The 26901-nt window shown below is 28.3% G+C and overlaps 5 protein-coding genes across 18 annotated transcripts; 3 read left to right on the forward strand and 2 right to left on the reverse strand.

Moving 5' to 3' along the window:
* The first annotated feature begins 3681 nt into the window (after positions 1–3681).
* On the forward strand, positions 3682–7484 carry LOC122516097 (diuretic hormone receptor). 3 transcript variants are annotated; one of them, XR_006303490.1, is made up of 9 exons: positions 3682–3767; positions 4067–4160; positions 4934–5027; positions 5416–5496; positions 5590–5654; positions 5730–5849; positions 5936–6121; positions 6392–6740; positions 7061–7234. XR_006303490.1 is itself a non-coding variant. In XM_043633661.1 (9 exons), the coding sequence occupies exons 2-9, from the start codon at positions 4107–4109 to the stop codon at positions 7203–7205; spliced, it is 855 nt and encodes a 284-aa protein (XP_043489596.1). In that variant the 5' UTR covers positions 3682–3767; positions 4067–4106; the 3' UTR covers positions 7206–7484. The 3 variants fall into 3 exon arrangements, 1 of the variants encoding a protein (XP_043489596.1); XR_006303491.1 differs by having other exon boundaries at positions 6392–6633; XM_043633661.1 differs by having other exon boundaries at positions 6392–6501; positions 7061–7484.
* A 1244-nt stretch (positions 7485–8728) lies between these two features.
* On the forward strand, positions 8729–11454 carry LOC122516096 (piggyBac transposable element-derived protein 4-like). Its single transcript, XM_043633660.1, has one exon. The coding sequence runs from the start codon at positions 9620–9622 to the stop codon at positions 11387–11389; it is 1770 nt and encodes a 589-aa protein (XP_043489595.1). The 5' UTR covers positions 8729–9619; the 3' UTR covers positions 11390–11454.
* Positions 11455–11542: 88 nt separating this feature from the next.
* On the reverse strand, positions 11543–15770 carry LOC122516101 (protein RER1). 9 transcript variants are annotated; one of them, XM_043633666.1, is made up of 6 exons: positions 15692–15770; positions 13710–13793; positions 12914–13018; positions 12725–12821; positions 12423–12640; positions 11543–12287 (listed from the first exon to the last, which is right to left on the reverse strand). In XM_043633666.1, exons 1-6 carry the CDS (start codon positions 15728–15730, stop codon positions 12195–12197), a joined length of 636 nt encoding a protein of 211 aa, XP_043489601.1. In that variant the 5' UTR covers positions 15731–15770; the 3' UTR covers positions 11543–12194. The 9 variants fall into 9 exon arrangements, with proteins under 9 accessions (XP_043489601.1, XP_043489609.1, XP_043489603.1 ...); XM_043633674.1 differs by lacking the exon at positions 15692–15770 and adding an exon at positions 14381–14545; XM_043633668.1 differs by lacking the exon at positions 15692–15770 and adding an exon at positions 14312–14545.
* On the forward strand, positions 14996–17398 carry LOC122516100 (serine/arginine-rich splicing factor 1B). 4 transcript variants are annotated; one of them, XM_043633665.1, is made up of 5 exons: positions 14996–15095; positions 15721–15745; positions 15863–16048; positions 16259–16643; positions 16760–17398. In XM_043633665.1, exons 3-5 carry the CDS (start codon positions 15879–15881, stop codon positions 16949–16951), a joined length of 747 nt encoding a protein of 248 aa, XP_043489600.1. In that variant the 5' UTR covers positions 14996–15095; positions 15721–15745; positions 15863–15878; the 3' UTR covers positions 16952–17398. The 4 variants fall into 4 exon arrangements, with proteins under 4 accessions (XP_043489600.1, XP_043489599.1, XP_043489597.1 ...); XM_043633664.1 differs by having other exon boundaries at positions 15721–16048; XM_043633662.1 differs by lacking the exon at positions 14996–15095 and having other exon boundaries at positions 15615–15745.
* A 5011-nt stretch (positions 17399–22409) lies between these two features.
* LOC122516432 (nicalin) lies at positions 22410–25430 on the reverse strand. The gene is made up of 7 exons (XM_043634222.1): positions 24937–25430; positions 24551–24738; positions 24129–24458; positions 23810–24019; positions 23331–23735; positions 23004–23224; positions 22410–22927 (listed from the first exon to the last, which is right to left on the reverse strand). The coding sequence occupies exons 1-7, from the start codon at positions 25109–25111 to the stop codon at positions 22789–22791; spliced, it is 1668 nt and encodes a 555-aa protein (XP_043490157.1). The 5' UTR covers positions 25112–25430; the 3' UTR covers positions 22410–22788.
* Between the last annotated feature and the right edge of the window lie 1471 nt (positions 25431–26901).

Raw genomic sequence — 26901 nt, forward strand, 5'->3', positions numbered from 1 at the left:
AAGCTCTTGCTCATGTACGTATTTATCTGGTGTACATAATCAAGTAACATGGAAGCTAGGACAGTGAACGCATAAATGCCTATCACAACTGCCACCTACATGAGCTGTTGCAGCTGTATTAATTCTATAAACCTAAAATGGACCATCTACAAGAAAGTTACAAAAAGTCGAGAAAGAAAAGTTCATCGTACTAAATTCACTTACTAAGTGTACTCCACCGGTGCTAACTCGTTTATCGTAATATACTGTCTACCTTAAGTGACAACTCTCGGTGATTGCATTATGTATCGGATTATCGACAGTCTTTATGGTACTTCGGATGTTCAAATAGAATTGCAAAAATCTATTTGCAATGGCAGTCAATGTCTTCTTTTTTATATCGTTTCTGTGTTATTTACTCGAATTAAATTCTTATACGAATGTGCCTTATCAAACCGACGATTTGGTATGGAATTTTACGATAGCGAATGTTAATTTTAAAATAAATAATATTTGCATTCATCGAAATTGCAAATTTGCGTTATCGTGTGTTATTAGTCGAGAAATGAATCTGGGTACTGAAAGATTTCCCACAGGAATTACCAAAAGCAACTGTATCGTATCATCATAATTTTTCTCTTTTTTCGTTAAATAAGCATGAGCTTGTAATAGCATACGGTATGTATGCTAAATATTTTAATATATATCATTGAATATAAATTTAAATACATATTTACATAATAATTCTACGAACGAGAATGAGCATTATAAACATGAAATGTAGTGTGCCTAAAAACATGCATCACTCTATATTTCGTCAGTAATCATAATTGTGGATACCATACGTCGGTAAGGAACTTTTGAAGCTTTTATGGTAAATAACGTGTGGCCTACTAATGAATGAATATATTGCTTACTAGAAGAGACTTTAAAAGTTTCGTAGAGGTAAATAGTTCTTACGATTATAATTATTAGTAAAGTATGAGATGATATATTATTGGCTACTAATGTATAAAAAAAAGGTAATTATATAATTTTATGAATAGTAAATTGAGAAATAGTTGTCGATAATAGTTGAAATATTAGAAATAATTGAGAATTAGTTGTATTCTTTAGATTCTTATAATTATTTCCGTAGTTTCTTCGTAAATAATTAACAACGAAAAATGTTTAAAATATTCCATCATGAAAAAAGAAAAAATTAGTTATTCATTTAATTCGTTAATTCATAACGAAGGTATTTATGTAAAAAGTTGTCTACGAGTGTTTATTTATAAAATAAAAATTATCCGTATCATGACAAAAAAAAAGAAAAGAAATAGTATGCCTATTTTTATATGTTCCATAAAATGCATTGGGATGGTGATAGACGATGGTAAAAAAAACGCCTAGCCTTTGCATCTGTCTGCAATATTTCATTGTATACACGACTCCCTTGTTTACCGTACTGCAAACAACAGATCTAGACTTCGTATCTGCGCTCTACACCGAGTTGGAACATATTTCATAGTGATAAAACCTGCATTTTTCGTACATTTTCACGTGAATAAAGAAAATAGGTATAAAATACAAATATAGAAATATAATTTGTATATTTTATATACACCATCGATCGAATTATTTGTAGTTAATCCAAATAGTAATAATTAAACATGCGTAGAGTTAATAATAAATGAATATATTTACGTGATTTACAGCGAATTATATTATTATTTTAATAAACCATTAACATAATTACTATCTATTATCTATTATTGTTACAAACTCATATTTAACGTGAGTTAATAAACTTTTCACATTGAAAATTTATGAGAATAAACAGGTACTCCATGTAAAGATTATTTCGTAATTTACATATAGAAATATTAATATTATATTATTATTATCATCCTACAATCATACATTTCGTTCTGCGTAATATTACACCTTCCACTTGAGCGATAATAATAAACTCCTGACTTGTGACAGCTTGAAATATTTCCTTATGTCTTATCTTTCACACTTGTTTCTCTCGCAAAAGCTATTCCCCTAAAAACATAAATCTATTGTGTTGTAAATTTTATCTTTTTCTCTTTCTCTCTCTCTCTCTCTCTTTCTCTCTCTCTCTTACGTTTGTTATCGATTATAACGTTAAAAAAAAAGAGAAAAGAATAACATTGCATTGGTTACGAATGAGAAGAATCTTATTTAATATGAAAAACATTGAAAGTTCAAGTGACGACGTTTTCGACTATTTTAGAACATTGAATGTTCTTCTATTGCCTCGTGAATAATATAACACGATCTATAATAACTATCGCGAGACAGATTAATAAAAATTGTCGTTTCACGATATTTCTGTTTCACGATCAATGCAGCACAAGAATACGAAAAAAAGAAGGAGGTCACGATGGGTAACTTGATTCTTTCGAACGAATGTAGATTTGAAATTTCCAATATGTATTCTTGCAGAAGAGGTTGAAATAGAGAGAATTCGCTTTCTCTCGTATTTTTCTGAAAGGACTTTTAAGGGATGAGAACTCATTCTCTTAAATCGAACGAGATTTTAAAAAGAAACATTATGAAAGAAGAAAAACAAATGTTTAAAATACACTTGATGAGTCTTATCCATTTTCCTATACATATACTTTTTTATATTTTCCTATATAGTTTTATTTTTCCATAAAGCTGCACATAAGTGTAATATATATACACAGGAGAGAGCTAAATAGTTTTAAATCCATTCTTTTCTAAAAGTATAGTTTCTACACCCAATTTAATGTAATGCTCGGAATAAATTTTCCCAATAGTACATCTTTGGCAACTTCTACAAGAAACATAGAAAAATATTCAATTAGAAATACTCGCAAAATTAATTGCAAAACTGACCAGAATATATTAGGCTATCATTAAAACTAAAGTTAATTTTTTGTATGAAAGAGCAATTTAAAGAAAAATACTCATTCTTTGATTAAAAAAAAATAATACTAAATGTAAAACATACTACTCATAAATTTTGATTGACAAATCAATTTTCCTCGATTACTTTAAAGGTATTCATTTTTTTCTATAAATAATATCTTTCTTTTCTAAATTTGCGTAGTGATTCCAAACATTTTGCCGATAGTGTGTAAATCACCAAGGCTTCGTAGTGTAAATAATCAATAAGTACAAAGCTGTCGAATTATTAGATACTATTTTTGCTTCGTTCGAACGATACAAGTTCAGATTTGATTTGACTTGACGACATTAAAACACGACGTCAATCAAACGAAAAGAATTCGTCATGGCACAAATGTTTTTTCAATCAAACGGCTATGACTTTAGAGTCAATACGATGTTTGAACAAAAAGAAGAAGAAAAAAAGATATTAAAAAAAAAAACACGAGATAGGTAAAATTGTGTCACAACCGATAAAATACCCCGTCCTCACGTAGTAACCTATTTCTGAAAACAAGGTTATTAACATTTTCAAGCTTAACTATGTCCACCTAATTATAGCCTTTTGGAATATAAACCATGATGATAAGGCTGATATAATTAATAGGCTTATATTAATATTTAAATATAAAAATACTAAACTGAAGGGATGATTTAAAATGGTAATATTTGGATTTCACAGAGAACGCAAGTCGATGGTGTTGGCAAAATGGTACATGGGATAGTTATTCAAATTATTCTTCGTGTCATGACATTCAACCTTCAACTATAGAAGCTGGTGTAGAAATTACGACAAAAATATACTTCATTGGTTATGGCTTATCTCTTTGTACACTAGCAGTAGCTGTCTCCATATTTCTATATTTTAAGTAAGTATTACCTATCTTAATAAAGCGGAAAATGTCATCTGATAACATTTGAAATGTTTTTTTCATCCTTTTATTATAATATTTTATTCCATCAGAAAATAATTCTTCCGTTGCCTAATGAAAATGCAACGGCGTTTATATAACATCATAAATAGTTTCATTGCAATATAGTCCTTTACATAAGTTCAGAAATGCCACTTCCATATTTGAATATTATACGAAAATTTACATAAATATATTAATATGATAATTTATTATTAAATATTGAAACATATATTTTAATCTTTTCCGTGTTATAGAGAACTGAGATGTCTTAGGAACAATATTCATATAAATTTAATGTTAACGTACATCCTGGCTGACCTCATGTGGATACTAACTACCGCAATGCAGGTATAGTTAAACTTACCATCATATGAACCTGATGTTAATCAAAATTTTTTACGATAATGAAATTTTCATAACGGAACTAAATAATCTATTGTTATTTCTAAATAATATAAAATAATAACAGTATATTGACCATTAAATATAACAATATCCAGCTTCCCGAACAATGTAAAAATATCTAACAAGTCCTTCTCGTGGTAGGCTCAAAACTTTTCATTTCTTCTCGTGTTAGGCTTAAAACATTTCAATCCACTCATATATATTTTTTTAATAATTTTTTGTTTTTAAATTAAACTGTAAAAAATTTATTTTTCCATCTGAAACGAACTGATATATAAGAATGCAAGTGAAACTTTTCCATTCATTTTCTTATATATATAGAAACGATTGAATACTGAGTCTTACTTCTATCATAATGTATGGTTCTGACGAACCGTTACAATTATGTAGAATTTAAAAAAAATGGGTGTCCTATCAACTTATCTCTCTTCGTGTAAAATTCTACAGATTAAGCGTTAATCGAATTATTTACTTTCTGCACTTGCTCTTTCTCGTCGGCACGATTTCGAATAATCAGGACTAAGCTCACTTAATGTATCCTTAATTTCTTTTAGAATCTATAGAGTTAAGGTTCCCGATTAAATGGCTATCGAAGTATTTTCCCACCTATAAACATTTTATATTTTATAATGAATAAATTAACAAAGACAAAAATATTTAATGACAATATTGCTAATAATAATTATTAGTCGATTTCTTCTTATCACATTTTGTAGGTTTCCATGCAAACAGATATACCAACTTGTGTCATGTTCTTCTCCCTTCTTCATTATTTTCAACTGACCAATTTCTTCTGGATGTTTGTTGAAGGTCAGTATATTGTTAATTAAATTCAAACAAGTAAAGCAAAGAACAAATATTAGCTTGATAGAAAAATAATTACTGTTTTTATTATTATATACTTGATACTTCATTTTTGAGCTATTGACAATAATGATTTGAGGGACCATTATTGAAACGAATTCATGTAAAACAACTCAAGAGGTTCCAGAAGAATTCAATATTTATCATTCAACAGTAACACGATATTTAACTAATAGTAGTCTTTAAATTTGATATTTAAAAAAAAAAGAAAGATCGATTATATTATATATATTTATTACATATTTATCGGAAATAAATTAACCGTATATATAAATGTTATACGTAAATTATAATAAAGCTCAAAGTAAATGTTCTAATTATTTTCTTATTACAGGATTGTATCTCTATTTGTTAGTTGTAAGAACTTTTACGGGTGATAATATTAAGTTGAGGATGTGTCTTGTGATCGGTTGGGGTAAGTTTTTCAGATCTTATCATTGATAATTTTGTATAATATTTCTAACGCTTCAGTTTTTTTTCGCGTATAATCCATAAATCTGATTTGAAGGTGTTCCAATTTTCATCATAGCCATATGGGGTATTGCCAAATCTCTGGTCACTCAAGGAAATCAGGTATAAAGATATTAAATTGAATGAATAAAGATATTCGTCATATTTTGAATCTATAATATCCATCATATTTTGCAGAATATCGCACTTTGGAAACACTGTCCATGGATGACATCACATCCATGCGATTGGATTTATCAAGCATCTGTCATTACAGTTCTTGCTATTAATGTAATTTTCTTATTCTTGATCATGTGGGTATGTATTTATATTGTAGACACGTAAAAAACAATCTCTTATACGAATGAGCGTTGACTCAATTATTTTTTCGTCATTTCTAATAGGTACTAATAACTAAATTATGGTCCGCGAACAATGCAGAAACGCAACAATACAGAAAAGCTAGCAAAGCTTTACTGGTGCTCATACCACTTCTTGGAGTGACATATGTTCTGGTTCTCGCTGGACCAACGGAAGGTCAAGCGGCTAATGCATTTTCTTACACCCGTGCTGTGTTACTTTCTTCTCAGGTAATATTACGACAGAAAGATCCTTTAATGGTAAGCTTCTGTTACACTCGCCATTAAGACAAAGAGAAACTCTAAAGGAAAGCTTTTAAAATAGAATAGAATCATTGCCTAAAAATTTCCGTCGCTTGGAAATTTATTGCACATTTTGATGGTATCGCACAATCATTTACTTTTTTTTTAAATATAATATCCTAAAAAATAATAGTCTTAAAAAGAATCGAATGAAAAAGAAGAAAATGCAAAGATCTGAAATGCTTTTTTTGACGACAGGGTTTGCTGGTGACGCTATTCTATTGTTTTCTCAATACCGAGGTGCAAAGTGCACTAAGACATCACTTTGCAACGTGGACAACGTCGCGTGATCTTGGCAATAGTCGAAGGTATTACAAGAATTGGTCTCCGCGCTCAAGAACAGAAAGCATAAGGTACTTGAAGTCCGCGCCGAAGACGCGCACGTCTTAAAATCGCTTTGCGGTGCTTCAAGACGTTGAAAGAACGCAGAAATGACGAACGTGAGCGACTCTCCTCTTTTAATTTTATTTTGTAAGACGACCGAATTATAGAAAATCGAGAGAAGCTGCGTTTCTTCAACGATAAATCTTATCGAGAAATAATCAAGGTATATCTAATGAAAGGAAATAGAAAATCAATAGAAAATAAAATTTTCTCGCGAAATAAATATAACGTAACTTTATATCAATAAAAGAGATACGTAGGTGAGTTGAAAAGTTTTTAACTTGATATAGAAACTATTGTCGTCGATTAAACTCATTTTTATTTAAAAATAAACAAATTTTTTTTTGTTGAACATCCAAACTTGTCTACCCACCTACGTATGTTATTGCGTTAAGACTTTGAAATCGAGCCACGACGAGAGAATAAACCCTCGTCGAAATATTCTTGATTACTAAACGATAACGTTTTCTAAATGATCTTCAGGCTATACGGCCAACCTTCAAATCCATATCGTAAAAGGGAATCTACGGTAAGTGAAACAACAACCACAACGGTGATAGGTCCAAATTCAACAACAACCTTTCTGGACAAATCTAAGAAAGCCATTTCAGAAGACTCAAATGAATAAAATTTAACACAAAGCGAATTTTGATGGGAGAAAAAAAACTGTGGTAAGATAATTAACTATATTGTAGAAATATCTTTTCATAAATGTCATCGTGTTATCAATTATGATGTTAATATAATGATGATGTACTTCTCGCGATCTATATACATTGTATATGTTATTGATTGCTTCAAAATTTTTAACGCATCTTTGTTCGCTTAAAAAGTATTCTCGATTTTTCTACCAGCCAAAAATTATGATATATAATAAATATTAATATACATTAAATCGATTAAATACTACTAATAAATATTACATTATTATTTTGTTATAAGATTATAAGACTCCTTTATTTTTCCACTTTTATCGTTACTTAGCAATAATAGAGTTTTTGTTTGTTTTTAAATATTTAAATATCTGTAAGCAACTTGGAAGATGAGATTCAAATGTCTATACGAGTGTACGTATTTATGTATAGAAATTAATTTTCAACTATAGGAATCCATAACATTCATTTACATATATTCCTTGGATATATGCACGTTCACTGATACATATACATATTGGGTCAGTAATTGTATGTCATTACAATATTTTGTTTTATTTTTTCATGTAAAATCAATCCCTATCTAGTTGTACTACGATTACTAACCCACCCTGTATAATAATATTCTATACACACCTCCTGACTTACAGCATGGTACAATTAAAATTAATGTATATGTATAGTATTTTATCTATTAGTATTTAATTATTGTAAATGAAATATTGTCTGTACATAAAATAGTATAAGAGCATATAACATTAAGTTATACAGTTGAGATCTTCATTTTGGATTATCTTCATTTTCACATTGTAAAATTCAATTAAATATTAATTACAAACTAGACTGAATAATATTATTTTAAGGAAATGTAAAACGCGGAGTAACTCTATCAAATATATTTGAAAATATTACTAAAAACAAAGTAATGTCATAAATAAGTAATTTGATTATAGGATGTTACATATTTACTAACTGATTTATGAACAAGATGTCCCTAATCTAAAATGAAAAGTGACATTTTCTCAAAATTATATAAAGATTTTAGAAATCTGTGTACCTGACCTTTCAAGATTCTTTAAAAGACTTTCAAAGTGTCTATATTACACATACCTCTTTTATTGGACATTTCATTATAATATTACAAGATCACAGACGCGCACCATTATATTTGACATTACGTGAAATTAACAGCTTCGGTAAGTTTATAGTTACTATTTGTTTAGTAGCAAGAATTATTGATTGTAATAACGACTGCAAGAATGGAATTTATTTTCTGAAAGCTATAAATTAGCGATTGATATGTACAAAATATGAAATAAAAACTGAAAAGAGAAACAACGTTCTCACTATGTACCTATAATAACATATAAGTTTATATATGTTATATACTCCTTTTACGTAGTGTAGAGTTGATACACACACATATAGTAATTGATATAGAAATTTACGATAAAAAACAAGATTTTAGCAAAAATAATAAAAAATAAGTATAAATAATTATTATTTTAATAAAAATACAAATTCACGCACATATGTAAATAGCAGTATTATGCAGATTCATTTAAAATTTATTATATTATACCAAAGAATCCAGAAGTACATAGAAGCTCACAAGTCCTTTTTTTTATCTACCCAGATTTATCTTAATTACTACTGGGACCACCAGTAGGCGATAGTAGGAAGAATACTATATTCTTTGATAGTTTGTACAACTTTATACTGTCATCACGTAAAGTACATACTATCGCCCACTGGTGGTCCCGGTTATAACAAAAATGAAACTGGGTAGATAAAAAAGGGGGCTTGTGAGCTTCTATGTACTTCTGTATTCTTTGCATTTGTTTACCTGTCATATCTATGTTAAGTCACATGTCATGTATTCAATCTTAGCAATAAGTATATCCTTTTCCTTATTTTTATCAACTTCACATGATTTAATACCAGTAGTAGTATGAAAATTTTTGTACTTATAATATTTTAAAAAGTATGATAAAATATAAATCTATTAGAAAAGTTCAGATCTCGAATTGATTTTTCAATTTCTAATTTATTGATCTGTTAACCTTTTGCACTTGAGAGATGACTCGCAGTCATCATTTTATTGTGGCAACTCCAGAGATGACTTTCGGTTACCATTCGATTTGCGCGATATGTGATTGCTGTTATAAGATGGCGATATTTATTTTTCTTTGATTTTTAGGAAAAAGGAAACGTTATACAATATATAACTTTCCGAAATGTAATATGATTTACCTTTATATAACGATAAGATTTTTTTATCTGAAATTAGTCGGCGATTATGTATCAGATTTCGTTTCTCTGCATTAATCTGAGCTCGGTAGTCGTGACAATAAGAATATTATTTTTTAATTTATGATATCCCATAAGCATGGAATACTATAAAGAAATCAATTCAAGTGAAGATGAATTTGATTTTTCGTTATTGAATAACGAAATTACATCTATCTACAAAACACTTATTAATAGAGAAGAGGAAAGCAGTGATGAAGATAGTGATGAAGTAAGAGATGTAAGAATGCGAAAAATCAGAGTAATAGAGAATGAATATGAAAGCGACAGTGATTCCACAGAAGAAACAGAAATTTCAGAATGGATAACGTGCACAGAATCCGAAGAAATACCACAAAGAGTACCATTTGTACCCGGCGGAAGATCCGCAGGACCACAAGTATCTTCAAACATAAAAGAACCTTTAGATTTTTTTAAATTATTTTTTACCGATCAACTAATTAATGAAATAGTGCATGAAACTAATAATTATGCTACAAAGAAGTTAGAAGGGAAGACACTATCATCGCATTCTATATGGCGAACTTGGTATAAAGTGACCAACGAAGAATTCTGGGCGTTTATTGCACTAATAATAAATATGGGGACCATGCCGTTGACAAACTTACAAAAATATTGGTCAAGAAATAATGTTAGCCACATTCCTTTTTATTCAAACACATTCACGAGAGATAGATTTAGCCAAATCTTTTGGATGCTTCATTTGAAGACAATTTCAACACAAAATACAAATCCAAGAACCCGTTTGCAGTTAGTAAGCTGCTTCCTTGATTACATAAATTCCAAATTCTTGAACTACTTTACACCAGGACAACAGATTTGTATGAATGAGTCCACTATCAAATTCAAAGGTCAGGTTTCATTCATTACCTATAATCCAAAGAAATCAACCAAATGGGGTATTAGAGTTTACACACTAATAGATTCCAACACTGGCTATGTTTGTAGTATACTACCCTATTATGGAGCTCTGACAACAGAAAAATTGATAAGACCTGACCTTCCAATATCAACTAGAATTCCACTGCATCTCTATACAATGATGTTGGATAAAATTCCCGGTGCTCAGGGACACCACCTGTTCACAGATCAGTATTATACTAGTTATATCTTGGCTAAAGAATTACGCGAACTGAAGTGCCACTTAACTGGAACGATCCTAACAAATAAGAAGGAACTGCCATTACTAATAAGAAAACCAGAATTTCAGAAGAATTCCACAATAGCATATCGCAAAGGTAATACTTTAGTTTTAGCATGGAAGGACAAAAGGATTGTCACGTGTTTGACCACTTGGGATAATGCAGGAGTAACTCCCACAAAAAAAGTTTTGCGAGGTGGTATTGAAGTTACTATAAAAAAACCCAATGTTATCATAAATTATATAAAATATATGAGTGCTGTTGATCAAGCTGACCAATATGCTTTGACATACTGTTTTTTAAGAAAGTCCTTGAAATGGTGGCGAAAGCTATTTTTTTGGGGTTTAGAGATCTGCTTAATCAATTCTTATACTCTTTATAAATCAGTAAAGAAGCAGAGAAACGAACGGCCGCTTACCCATCTGCAGTATGTAAAAACTTTAGTTAACCAATTGAGAGGAGATTTTCACCAGACACGAAATCGAGCTCCTACTTCGACCTGCAGTTTTGATGAAATTCGATTGAATGGAAAGCTACATGTTATGCTAACAGGAATTAAGAAGGATTGCAAAGTTTGCTCTCAACGAATAAAGTCTGGCGAAAGACACCAAACTACATATTACTGTGATACTTGCCCTGACAAGCCAAGGATGCATCTTGGAGATTGTTTTATAAAATACCATACAAAACAACAATACAAAGCTTAATGTTTAACAAATTTCTTTCTTTTTGAGGTATAAAGATATATAAAATATTAAAATATAAGTCTTCTACACATTAATTTTTATATGAAATTATTTTAAGCTAACTGTAAGAAATTTATCAAATATGTAAAGGATTAATAAAAGAAATTCTTCCTCTTACGAGTTCAATTAATCGTTCATATTACAATCAGCATAGTACACGAAAGAATTACATCACTCGCGACCCATTAATTTATTACACTGCCAAATTCCATGTAGAAATATAATATAAAATAAAAATTATGTAAGAAAAAAAAATATATGTATATATGTGCATATGCATAAAATAGCTTGCTTCGATTTAAACAAGGAAGGTTATATTCGGTGCACGGTATATTTGTGAATTTACAAAACAGGATAAAAAAAACAATATTATAAAGTTAAGAAATGGATCTGAAACTGTATTGTGAATTCTATGTATATGAATTAATTTTTACATTCAGTGATAATTTAATATTATATTAACAACTGCATAATTGTTCATATTGTTATCATGTCCACATTTATGTAAGACCTAACAATACTTTGTACAAGTTTTATAATACACATATATTACGATGTGATTCAGTTTATATACTGCATAACATGATATTTTGGAATAATGCTTGTATAGAATAATCTTTTCCTGGTAAAAGGAAATGAACTTATTCATACATAGCATCATAAAAAAATGTTTCATAGTAAAATTTCACTTGTTTCTCCATCCGATGCTTGGAAAATTGAAATCTATACTTATGCGCTTGTATGAATAAGCATTTTTTCCAACTATTCAGTTCGCTGGTATTAATCTTGAAGTATCCTCATGATTCTGATACTTTGGTTTTCCATGAGTAAAAGGCAAATATCTGTACTTGATCATATGCTGAAAACAATTTATATGTATAAGCTGATATATTAGTTTGAATTAATCGCAAGTAAATAGAAAACTATTTTTATATTTTTATTTATTTTACTTTTCTATAAAGGAATTGTAAAAATAGATATGATGAACTCTTACCTTAATTTGACGCTTCATTGTAATGCAGAATAATGTTATGAAATACATAACTAATATTGGCCAAAATACTGGTATATTGAAGAAATCAAAGAGGGTGCATATCATAGCAATAACTGTAGATTTCGTCACGGAGTACCAAAATTTAAATTCAGGCAATCTTCTTATAAATGGCCTGAATTCTTCATTGGCCCTTGTAGGTAACTCTGGGCCTTCAATATCTATGAAAAAGTTATAAAAAAAAAATTATATTTAGAATAATTTTAAATACGATATTACTATGATAAATCTATTAAAAAAGCTACCATCCAAATCCATTGCAGGATCTATCTTCGGTGTAAGGAATGCTATGAATAAATTCAAGTGATAAATTCCTAATGCATATGTTACTATATACCACCCCTAAAAGAGGATATAAATATTAAGAATGTTATTAATAAAATAATATCAATAAACTCATTTCATTAATGATCAATTATAAAATGTATATTTACCTGAGTAAGGAACACACGTAGAAAAAAAATGATTACTAGAAAAAAAGCAAAAACCCATCTTGATATAACATGTGGAGTCCATAAGTCTAAGTATCGCTGATGTGCCTATAAAGTAAATTTAAAGTAAATTTATTTTATAAGATATTAATATAGATGAAATATTATATAAAAAAATATTTAACACGTTCCCTGCCATGCTGTTTATGAGATGTCATTTCTAGGAATACCTGTTTTTAACTTGTTTTTGAGAGAATATATATTATTTTCATAATCATAAAATATTAAAACGACAAAATGCGCAAAATAACACTAATAAACTAAATTTATTTCATTTTGAATAATTGAAATAAAAGTTACGTACAAAAGTGAATAAGAAATAGAAAGTATGTCCTATATTTGACTTATATTTTCATGTAGCGATGAATTTTGTTAAAATAATTAAAGCATAAATATGACTTATTATGGCAATCATTACAAAAGGTTGTTACCTTTTTTGTGGTATTTCGCGCGGTTTCACTATTATTATTTACACATAACTATTTACCGTTATCCGTACACGACTCAAAAATTGCTGTAAACATCATTAAGTTACATAAGACAGTGTTACTAGCAATTACTTTTAGATGAAAACATCTCAAATTAAAAAATTCAGCTTGGCGTACAAATGCATTTTAGCGTGCACCGAAAACGGTATACGTGGCAGGGAACGTGTTAACTATCTTATAATGCCTAATCTTTATACGAAACTCTATATTTACATAACAAAGTAATTACTAATAAAATAGATATTACTAACCTGTGATATTTTTGATATTGTTTGAACAAAAATATTCCGTCTAGCTGGACCCCCAAGATCCTCATCTTGCATCATTTTACTTTTCTAAAGTATAAATTTAATGCCTATTATATTCCAGCTTCAACTCAGGAAACGATAGTTGAATACTACACAATAGTTGCTGCATATATCCAAAAACTATTAATGCTGATATCTAGGAACCATTACAAATGTATTACACAGTACTATTTCTGATCTTAAAAATGAATCTTTGTAACGTATACCAAAATAGTTCAGAAAGAAATATAATCTAATTATCTTTTTTGGTCTATCATCCGAAAGAAAAATATTAATGTCTTAAGCAGAATGATTGTAATTTGACGTGTAATTGAAGTATTATCAATAGAAATTCAAGGTTGTAGATATGTTAAAGTAATAATTGAAAAGTTATCTCTATAATTACTTATATATTTATTAATAATATAATGAAATGAAAAAAACTTAATACTCAATTAAAAAGTATTGTAAAGAAGCTTACGATTTATCATAAGCGGTAAATTCTAAACTTTGAAATTATGTCCTATTAAACAAAGGGAAAATAAACGAAGAGGTATGTACCTAACCTCGTCATCTTATAAGATTCAGCAATAGTCGAACGACTTCAACATATAATATATCCAGCATCGAATTACCTAAAGTGTCCGCTGTTCTTTATAAATTTATACAATCAAATCTTTAAGATTTAGTTAAAAAAATATAACACGTCACAACATTAATGAGATACTATGATTAAACGTTCTATAGAATTTACAAAATGCTTAGTCTTCCACAGCACCATCTCGCTAGCAAAAGGTTTAAAATCCAGTTCGAATGTAACTACATATTTTATCTTCCCATTGATTGGTTAATGTCAAGATACAGTTAGTGATTAATAATAGTTACCTAAGAAATTTTTTATTTAAAATATGATTCAGCAACTAAATAAATAAAAAAATATAAATATAATTTAGATACACAAGAAATTTGGTCTTAAATAAAGTAAGTCTAAAAAATAGATATTAACACAGAATAAAACAAAAAACAGACAAAAATTTAAAAATTCTTTGAGTTAGATGTCATTTTCATGTAATGTTAATGATTTTCATTAAACTGTCTTGAAATTTATTACATAATTAAATATGTATAATTCGTGAATTTACGTATTATAACCAATTAAAGTTTAATAAAACTTATACAAAAATGTGTATATATTTTATTTTATATATATATATATATAGAAAGAAGCTATATACAAGAAGGACGATCGAGATACGCGTTTTCGTCGAATTTGTGTTGTTGAAAATAATTAAATACCGAGTACGATAATTCCCACGAAGGCGGCGGTGGTGTTCAGAAGTTCAGATTTAAGTACGTGTGATTATATAAATAAACAAATGAAACAAATAGTTTTCTTTTATGTTTTTGTTGCATTTTACATACAGTATTATTCATTTTTATACTAATTGAACTAATGATAAATTGATTCCATTTCACAATTTGTTTACAGATATATAGGATGATTTATCGACATTTTTTTCATGCTATTGTTATTTTTTCTTAACTTTGTAATATCATAACCAATTATTCCATTTTCTTTAGTTTATAATTTTTTATTTACTTCGTCGACTTATTTATCTATTTTTTTCCTAAGTTAAAGGTAGGTTTTTTCATATTTGAAAAATCAGATCAAGCGAATCGACGCGTCCTTTAGTGGCAATAAAAATCATCCTCTCATTGTGTATATCGTAGACACATTTATAACTCTGCGATTGTCCTCCTTGTATATAGGCTTCGTGATATATAGTTTCATTTCAATTGATCAAATTCAATTTCTTGCCAGTTAAATTTGAATAAGTTCCAAAATTGACTACCAGGTAGTGCTTTGAATATAACAAACTTCGTATGCACATCCTGTTTCTCTTAACTTTATCTATAGCCAATGATAAAAGCAATTTTTTACTAACCAATATCTTATTCTGTGGTTTTCTCGAAGAATTTTCCATCGTCTTCTGCAACCGGTACGTCCATTTTGTTTATTACAACAGCGAAGAGTATCGAAATATCGTTGATACAATATCATATTGTACGTGAAACATTATCAACGTATAACATTGTAATAAGATAGTGACTTTTAGAAAAAAAAATTTCAACATGTCTCACGGAGGTAGAAATGAATGCAGGATTTATGTGGGCAACTTACCACCGGATATAAGAACAAAAGATATTCAAGATCTTTTCTATAAGTTTGGGAAAGTTACGTTTGTGGATTTAAAAAATCGTAGGGGACCACCATTCGCGTTCGTCGAATTTGACGATCCAAGGTAACATCGATAAATTAATTTCAATTGATTAATTAATCAATTTCTATTTACCATTGTTTATATATCTACTTTTCTTGATAAATTGCCATTATTTTCGATAATAATATTAAACATTATTTTTTATTAAAATTTATGATCATCTCTTGCTATATTTATGTTTGTAAAATTGTGAACATATTTTTCATTATAAAATTTATGTCCTTCTTGTAGAGATGCTGAAGATGCTGTACATGCCAGAGATGGTTATGATTATGACGGTTACCGATTAAGAGTTGAATTTCCAAGAGGTGGTGGTCCAAGTAATAATTTTCGTGGAGGCCGTGGAGCAGGAGATACTGGTAGAGGTGGACGGGGTGAAATGAGTAACTCTCGCGGACGTGGTCCACCAGCTAGACGTTCTCAATATAGAGTTCTTGTTACCGGCTTACCTCCATCCGGAAGTTGGCAAGACTTAAAAGATCATATGCGGGAAGCTGGCGATGTATGCTTTGCAGATGTATATAAAGATGGAACAGGAGTTGTTGAATTTTTGCGCTACGAAGATATGAAGTACGCAGTGAAAAAACTTGATGATTCAAGATTTAGGTCTCATGAGGTATGTTGATCTTTTATAAGTATATATATTTAAAAAATAAATAATTTTTTTAATGTGAAGAGTCAATTTATATATCCTTGTTTTTGTTATATCTTTTTTATATTTGAATTGTGTAGGGCGAAGTGGCATATATACGCGTTAAAGAAGATCACAACAGTGGAGACAGAGGACGTAGTGAGGATAGAGAAAGGGGTAGAAGCCGTTCACGAAGCTATAGTCCACGACGCCGTGGTTCTCCTACATATTCACCGTTACGACGTAATTACTCGCGCTCAAGATCGCACTCCAAATCTCGATCGTACGACTAGTGTGTACGTATATGTTTCACATGGTAATATAAGTAAATGTTTATTGATATTTGCTTTACCATGTTTTATTATTGCTGATTTAAAATTTAATTATAAAAACTTCAATCCAATTAGACTTTATAAGGATTATAAAAATATCTTTTCTGACATTACTAGAATATTCTGATATCATATTCGGTATATGAATTGGGCACATTCCTCTTGCATAGAAAACATAACAACCACAAATTTGTGACTTTTATTTTTAATTTTAAAATTGTTGATAATTGAATCAGCAATAATATGATATCCCAAATAATCATAAAGTATAATAAGTTTCAATAGCAAGTTTCATAATAACAATGAAAAGGAATTGTGCTCATAATCGACTATTAATCAACAAATATGCAAAACTACACCAGTTAGGTCACTTGTACATTATAAAATACATTCCTTTATATTTTCAAACTGGTTCTCTTCATAATTACTTATAAAGCATGTAACAATTTTAAAGTACCGTTAGTAAAGGGATTGACGATCCACCTTCAATGATCATACATTGATTAATTACATCTGCAACAGAATGTTTGATGCTTCCAAACAATCAGTGTAATTATTCATATTCAATGATCTGCAGTATATTTTTTAATGATATATTAGTTAATGTAGAATCCGGTAGGCATATTCCAGTACCAAATCCAGTGTGAGATTTTTTTAATCATTCATAGTAATTTATCGAAATTTGTCAAAATAAACATATTACACTGAAATTTGTCTAACCTATTAAGATATAATAGGTTTTTTTAATTTTAAACTTTGTATGCTTTATGTTAAACTTATGGCAAAATTATATTACTATCTACGATATAAAAAAATAATTTCGAAAATGAAATTGTTTAAACTGAATTATTTCCGTAAATTAAAGTAGATAAATAAAAAATTATCTAGTTTCCAAAACAATTTGAAATAAATAACTACAGTATTAGAACATAATTTTGATAAAAGCATTCTGTATTTTAATTAAAGAACGTATCATACGTACATACGTTTCTGTCATATTGAATCTTGATAAATGACACCAATTGTATTTCTCTCTTTTGATTAGTTTATATATTAGTTTCATAAACTTTATATTCTTTTTATAATTATGCCATTAGTTTAAATTTTATATTTCAACATTTTCCGTACTAATATTTTCCATTAAATTTCACTGAAGGTACTGAGATATTTTGATTATAAATTATTGCATACAAAACTGTTGCATGTCATAATTACTGTTTATTTGATATATATCCCATAATTTGTTTTCATTCACTATAGAACCAAATTATGTTACCATAAAAGTTTGTGAGTGTTTTTTTCAGCAAATTTTATATAAGTATACACATACATAATCCACACACACATTAGACATTTTTTTCTAACTGCCTAATTACCACATATAAATCTACATTTGCTTAAGAACTATGTATCTTTTTTTTTTTTAAAAAAGATACTGATAAATTTTGCATGATATGGGTTTTTTTTTTTAAATATAAAATACATTTTGTAAAAATTATAATATTCTTCAACTTATTTCTCTATTATGTTATTAGTAAAACAAAAGAAATATTCGCGAATAAGAATAATTAAAAAATTCCATCTAATTGATATTACTTATATTATACTCATTATGGAAATATTATTGGGGTACAGTTTTACACATTGCCTTTTTAAATATTTCAAATTTTCTTGTTTATTATTATAATCCAGCTAAACTTAATATATAACACTAATTATAATTATGGGTAGGCAAAATGTTAAAACTGTAGAGATTATATTTTCACTGTTTATTTCTATTTAAATTATCATAAAATCTAGATACTTTTATATTTGATGTAGTATAATTAAAATTCTTAATTGTATATAAATATTTTAATGAGTAAATGAATTGTATAAACTGGACAGTGGTGCATGTATGCCTACGGATATCTAATTTAAAAAATACAAAATTTCTGTTGAGATCTGGCATAAAAGGAATATAATCTTTAAATGTCTATAAATATGATGAATTAAGTGATTGTTGATGGTAGATGATGGTAAATTTATTTTACCGTATTAGGATTGCGACTTGTAAAATTCCAAGAAAACATTTTCTTAAGTTTTGTTACAAGGATTTAAATTGTCCTGACATACGCACATATAATATCCAGCTAAAGCATTTTATCCACCTGCATTTCTATGTTCTTATTAATGAGGGAGAAAGTGATCATTGGCTAAGAATACGAAATTGTAATATCTGTAATTCATAGCAACATCTTTAATATTTTATTTAGCCATCTTTACTTTCTCTCATTTCTTTTGTTGTTGATTTTCTTTTATATATATATATATATATATATATATATATATATATTTGTAGATTTGCATATACGTATGCATTAAACCTATTTAATTTTCAAAAATAACATAAATCTAAATCAAATTTACATTATTCTAAAAAATACATTAATAATGGATGAATAATCCAATTGCGCTCAATCTTTTTTTTTTATCAATTTCAATGCTTCTATACTTTGTTAACATTATTTAAAATGTATTTTTAATGACGTGCGTAATGCTTAGAATTACACATTTTTAAAAACTGCCTTTTGTCCAATATGTTTAGCATTACAAGTGGAAAATGATTGATTCTTTTGTTAAATATCAAAATATATTGCAAATTAATCCTGTGATCTTACTTTTATTCAGATTTGTAAAATACTTTTCAATTTCTCTTTCATGTACATCTCTCGTTATTAGTTAAAATTTAACTTTATTACGTATCTATTACGTCAATATTTTTATTAAATTGAGCACTTCTTTAGATCACAAGGATTATGTTTGCATTTATAATATTTATGTTTATCTTTAACTATTCTTGTCTAAGAGACTAATGTATTTTTTCTTCTTTTGTATATTGGATTGGATTGTAACACAATGAATGAAAAACTCAAATCGACACGATCTTACTTCTTGGATGGATATAATACACGTTCGTGCTTGACGGTGGGATAAAATGGAATGCGTTTTGGATGGATTTTGTGTGGAGCATAAGTTATAAAAGGATTAAATGAGAATCAAAGTAATGAGACATTAAGGATACTTTCAAGAGGAATTTGAGGATAAGGAAAGGAATGAATTAAGAGCACAGTGCATTTCATTCGAGGATTCACATTTAGCTGGATTTTCATCAGGAAACGTTGGCAAATCCATTACAAGGAAATAAATCGATATTTTTTTTTTTTTTTTCGAATTACATTTAAATTATGTTTGCTTGTGCCTAAAAGTGCTGTTTATGTCGGTGAATGGAAAAGAAAAAAGTAATGTGAACTTTCAGCAGTTTCAACATTCATGTGCTTTAAGTTTTCTTAGATTGAGTGTTATGTTATTCATCAAGTTCTCGCTGGCAATATTGCTTTTTTGAATTTATTCATTACTTTGTGAACGGTCAAACTGGTAATGGAATGTCAACTTGTCTTTTTTGATTTAACAAAATTTATTCACAGGATATGATTGTATCAAAGTATATCCGTTTTTATCGAGTTGTTAGCTGCCGGGATAATGATATGATTTTCTTTTTTCTTCGTGATAACAAATCACATATTTTGCCAGATATTCTTAAGTATTTCAAAGAAATGAAAAAGATTGCTAACTTTACTTAGATTGAAAAACTCCAAATAGTAGGTGTATATAGGATGTTTTGCATATATATAATAGTATAGGTGTATATGATTGGGATAGTCTTTTTCGCGTTTAGATAGTTGCTCCGATAAATTACTTCGTATGATGTTAATTTCGTTTTGCTTATTTCTATCAGTAATTTTTACTATTCTCATGGTTTATACTAGCACCTCTTACTAATTGAAATTAAGTGAAACTTTTTTATCTGTGCAACATTATTAATTCCAACGTAATATGTATCTTCGGAACTTAGTGTATGAAGAGGATTCGAAAAGACAATTTTTCTTCTTGGACTACATCCATAGATTTAGAGAAACTCAATATCCTGAAATTATATTTTACAACAAACATGGCTCAAGGACAGGACTTGGCATTAGGATTGCTTGCAGGATAAATTAGTATACATGGAGGATTTTTGGAATATTGGATAATTTAAGTGAAAATAATGGACGGATTTTATTGAGAGGATGACTTGGATTTATTATATGAACACTGTCAGTATGAAGGATGGATTTGGATATGAAATGTTATCAATTAAAAGTGTCTCAGTATAGCGGTCTTCGCATCTCATAGGGTTCATGGAAATCTCCTAGATCACATATGATGGAATTTGGATCTACATTTAGTGGAATCTGTGCAAGATTATCAGATTTCGTTGACATATGAGGATAACAAAAGTGATTTCTGTAAGGTATTTAAAGTAATTTCTATTTGAGATATCACTCAAATTCATTAGCGCGCATGCTCTTCTATAATATTCACTATAATTTCTTGTCTTTAATTTTGGAAGTTCATACTGCTCGAAATAGAATTAACTTAGTATCATAGATTATTTGCTTTAGATCGGTACATTTGTTATTTCATTGTGTTAATAATTATTTCTATTTATATGCAATCTTATCATCTGATTTTATATAAACACTAATTTTATCGTAATCTTAAATGCTTTAATTAAAAATGCGCTTGTTAAAATTTAATTTACGTTGCAAAAATCACAGAATATTTAATGAATGAAAATTGTCGTGTATAAGAGTATAAAAATTTAATGAGTTTAATGAGTATAGAAATAATTTGGCAGTGATATTTCATTTAAATCAGTTTTATTATTAAGTAGCAATATATCCTATCATCGAAAATTTCAAAATAATCAAATCATTGGTAGACATTCAACTTGACTCTAACGCAAGTATACATACAGCTATTATATAACTGAAGCAGAACTAACATGCATGTATCTTTAGTTATTTGCAACAAGTTTTCAATTAAAATAATTCTTAGTAAAAGTTCAGTTAGTAAAGTAACAGGTATCTTTCTAGAGCTAATATTTATTCTGAATGTTTCCTCTTGTGTCTTTAATTGAATCACAATAGATCAATAATAAATTTAATCTTCTTATATATATACTTTCATATAATATAAAGTAGCTGTCAATTGCATATTGCACTATTTGTTTTAATCATTTTCTATCTATAAATAAAGTCTAATGAACATTCTATAAACCTTAATGATTCATGATTCCTCTTTATGTACACGCAAAATAATATCGTGAACGTTGATTTCCTCAAAAAACTCTATGAACGGTGCTAAGGGATCTGCTTGGTGTCATATTACATATAAGTTACTGAGATACATATTTAAACAAAAATTATTAATAAGGAACACGACGATCACGATAGTTTTTCCCTTTTTTCTTTTTTGTATTCCGTTATAGTATTTCTCTAACTTTGAGGGATGGTATTCCAGGATATATAATTGAGTGTTAATTATACTCATTTTGTATGCTCTCATTGTAGCAGACTTCATAATTTATTTCATTTCATTTGAATAAGTAACACACACGTATATACAACACAAAATAGCTATTCATTTCCTATTTTTCTCCAAGTTTATGTAAGTATCTGAATTGCCAAACAAAAATTAAGTAAACCAAAATAATTATATTATGAATCTCATAAATGCACTGTAATATACAGATGATCAAAGTATTGTATATATCTTTTCTATGCGTCCACCTTAATTTTATTCAATCGTTTTTCGAGTTGTTTTATCAAAAGTACATGTATCTCATTTCTTCGAGTACATTGCTAATGATGAATTTTTTCTATAAATAAATGTTTGTGACTATTGCTTTGGCATTCTAGAATCATGGTATAAGCTTAAGATGACTTGCCTTTTGTAGAAAGTCTAATTGCTAGGTTAAAAGCACGTGGGAAGTTGTGTACTATCACATATATCAATCCCAAGTACATGACAATGGCAACAGTAAGGAAAAGATCAAAAACAGCTGGTTTTACACTGAAATGAAGTCGATAGTGTAAATAAAATTAATAATCTACTTCTTATATGTAAAATATAACAAATGAATTTTTACCTGTATACATTTAGCACTGCTTTAGTAACATCATAAAATATAAACTCTGGATCTTGCTTATCAGGCCCATGTAATGTGACTTTAACATCTCCAAGATATCGTGACATAGATTCTTTCAATGTTGCAATTAATAGGTTATTTTTATCAACTAATAATGGAGCAGCTCTTGGTTGAGATGCCAAGTACGTAAACCACAATGACAGTGACTCTTTTGACACTTCCTGTATAGAAAAGATATTAATTCTTATATATCTATAATTTATAAATACTTATTTTTATATCAACGAATAAATATATTTTATTTAGTTGAATAAAAAAAGAACCTACCAAAGAATCTGCAAATATATGGTTAGAGCTTAGATTGTAAATGTGCCTTGCTAATGCCTCTGCAATCACTTGAGTGTGTTTGTACAATCTATCGATTTGTCCTTCTTCCATTATATCCAAAATTGTATTTCTGGCAGGATCTTCATGGCTTTTCAATGTGGACAGTGTAGCTGCTGGCAATCTTCTAATACTAAATCTTTCGTGTTCCCAAGCTAATGTTTCTTCTGCAAGATTTATTTTCTTATGTACGCCTTCAACGTGTACTGTATTTGAAGAATCTGCTACAGATTTTAATTGTTTACAAAACATTCCTCCAGATGAATTTTCTTTTGGTGGTTTTGAGACATGCATATAGAGATTATTTGTTGCAGAAAGTGTATCAAGACATATAACATAAGCTGCATCCTGAAATGAATTGCATTTTAGTTATGTACATTGTTAAAGTAATATAAATTATCTATTATGCAGGAAAATATTACTTGAATAACAGATCCTTCAAGTCCATCCAATTGATCTTCCAACCATTTTTTACTACCTTGATAATTTAATTTCCCTGCTCCAGTAGCAATGAAAACAAGATTATAGTGGGGTCTTGATCGTCCTGTGGAGTACAACGCAGAGAACAATCTAGCCAATTCTAATAACATCGCCACTCCGGATGCATTACTATCTGCTCCAAAAGATAATTCCTATACATGAGCATAAAATGTAAATCTTATATTAATGGTTTTATAATAATAAAAGAAATGATTTTAGATAAGTTTAAAACAATATAAATAAAAAACCTATTTTACTCACCGGTGCTACACTTGCGCTATCGTAATGTGTAACTATTGCTATAGTAGGTAATTTTTCTTCCGCTCCGGTTCCTGTTAATTTTCCATGTAATATTGCTATTTTAGCATCATTTCTAACCATAGGTTGACCTGATGCAACAACTACTTGATAACCACTAGCAGAAATAGAATTAAATATAGCTTCTGCTGCAGAATGAGATTTTTCATCTATCACAGATCCATCTGTGATATCATCTAAAATCCTTTGAAGATCCGGATGCCAAGTTGCAAAATAAACAGCAATTGGAGTTTCTGTGTCTGACAGCATAGTTTTTTCTAAATCCATAATATGCTATAGATGAAGAGAGAAATGCTTTATTAAAGATATTTATATTAAAAAAAAAGTTATGATATAAAGTAATGTGATAAAAATTAGATAATAACTTGTTTCTCATCCAATGTTAACTCATTTAATTTCTCAGGTAAAATGATAACTAAAGCTCCAGCTTTGTTCTTAATGGATTGAAACATGCTGGGTGTAAGATCTAACGCTTTAGTAATAACACAGTGCCTGGAAGTACTCCATCCGATGAGCGATCTTGCTTCCAATGAAATGGAAGCACTTCTGCAACCTAAGAAATAATTACAATTTTTATCAGAAAATATGAACTTCTTCCAAAAAATGTTTAAATTAAGATAGCTAATTGTACATTGATAAATAATGTTTCTCATAAAAGAATAGAAAAAAAATGTCTTGAGTAAAGGTTAAAAATAAAATAAAAATGGTAATTAGAATGTAAAGTTAAAAATATATAACCAAAGATTGTTACCATGCGGAATTCCGTGCAAATCATGTTGATGCATGCGATAGACTGGAAATTCGTGTGATGCTGCCACAGGATTAACCGGAGAGATAATAATAAAAATTGGTAAGACTATTAATAAATAATATGGTAAATAGCCTCGACATAATTCAGCAAAACTATCATATTCTTCTAACCACATGATGAAAAGAGTATTTTTCTTGTAAGATTTTATTATAAATTTGACTTTTTTCAGTCAATTTCATTTAAATATCTCTAATAGATTAACTCCATATAAAACCTACAATATCGGTTGAAGAAACGATTCCACACTTCTTAAAACCGTATTCTTTTATTTAATTAAATTTCAAAGTACAATTCAGTGTAGCCAACAGATTATCACACATGTACTAGATAAATTCAAGAACGGTCGCTAGTATCGTCGAATTTGAAATACTTGAAAATTCTTGTATTCAAAATTATCATCAAACATAAATTTTATTTAAATAACGTACCTATTTTTCAATATTATTATCAGAGAAAAAATATTTTAAATATTAAATATTAATATCGGTGCTAGTCGATGCAGATCAATATTATCAACCAATAATTATTTAATAAAATAAAAATTAAATGCATCCGATTAATTGTATAACTAGATGTAGATACTCTATTGTTTATAAGAAAACATTGAGTATTCAAATGAAGATGAATTTAAAATGGTTAATTTCATCTTTCAAACGCTTAGATGTTTATTTATAATTAATGAATATTTGCCAAATATGTTCATATGAATATTTTTGGTGTTGATACGCCAAAAGCTGTCTATAAAATATTTCTCATTTATTGTGGAGTTTACTCTATGTATGTAAATATTCTTTTTTTGCAATATAGGTACTGTGACAGCAGTAAAATGAATAAATCCTGGTAAAGAATCAATGAAATCAGCTTTATTAGAAGTCAAAAATATTTTCGCTATTTGAAAAGTGAACATATTCAAATTATTCGTATTGTGCCTATAGAAGACTCAAATTAATTAATTAATCATTTACTTGATATTATATATATAATATTAAAAGCTCAATAAAAAATCAAAAGATAAATGTTAGACAAAATGATAAAAATGTATGCAATAATATAGATTCAAACCAGGTTGTTATTTTTAATATTATTCTAGATCTAATTCTAATCATGGTATAGAAAAAGCAACGGTTATGTGTGCTACACCATCTTACTTAAAATCTTAGACTGATTCAATAATAGACTTTTTTATTAATGACGAATTAATAAAATGTATATTACATATTTTCAGATGATTCATTTAAAGCCACATAAAATTTGCATAAATCTATAATATGTTTCTTATAATTCTATTTTATTCTGTTACTTTTTATTCTCTTTGTAATTTACATAATTTTTATACGAACAGTTACATTATTTAAGTTTTTTAATGTTTATTTTCCTTTTTTAACATTTAGTTTTTCTACATATATATATATATATATATATATATATATATATTTATGTGTGTATGTGCATATATATATTATTTCCTTTCTTAAAATTATCAACATCAATAATACGATATGTATATGTACTTATTAATTGTTTAAAAATAAATTAATATAAAAATAAATTTAGTATATAAAATTTAAAATGATAATAATAAATTCTTCTCTTCTCCTCTTTTACTTTAAATTTATTCTACTTCAATTTCTGCTAAATGTACGCCATTTTGAACAATAATACCAATCTTCCTTTAGTCTAATTTTTTATTACTAAAGTAAAATAATTTTTTTTTAAAATTGATATATAAAAAACAATATGTTTTAAATAAATATATTATATATTATACGAAAAAGACATTTAATTACTTTAATTTTTATTAAAAGTTTATTTTGTATGCAGCAATATTTATACAAGCGAGCCAATAAAAAAGTCTCATTTAACTATTCTTTTTGCTATTGGATGCAATTCTTGCATATAACCCAC

The sequence above is a fragment of the Polistes fuscatus genome, unplaced genomic scaffold, assembly GCF_010416935.1.
Source record: "Polistes fuscatus isolate 324 unplaced genomic scaffold, CU_Pfus_HIC Scaffold2, whole genome shotgun sequence".
Classification (NCBI taxonomy): domain Eukaryota; kingdom Metazoa; phylum Arthropoda; class Insecta; order Hymenoptera; family Vespidae; genus Polistes; species Polistes fuscatus.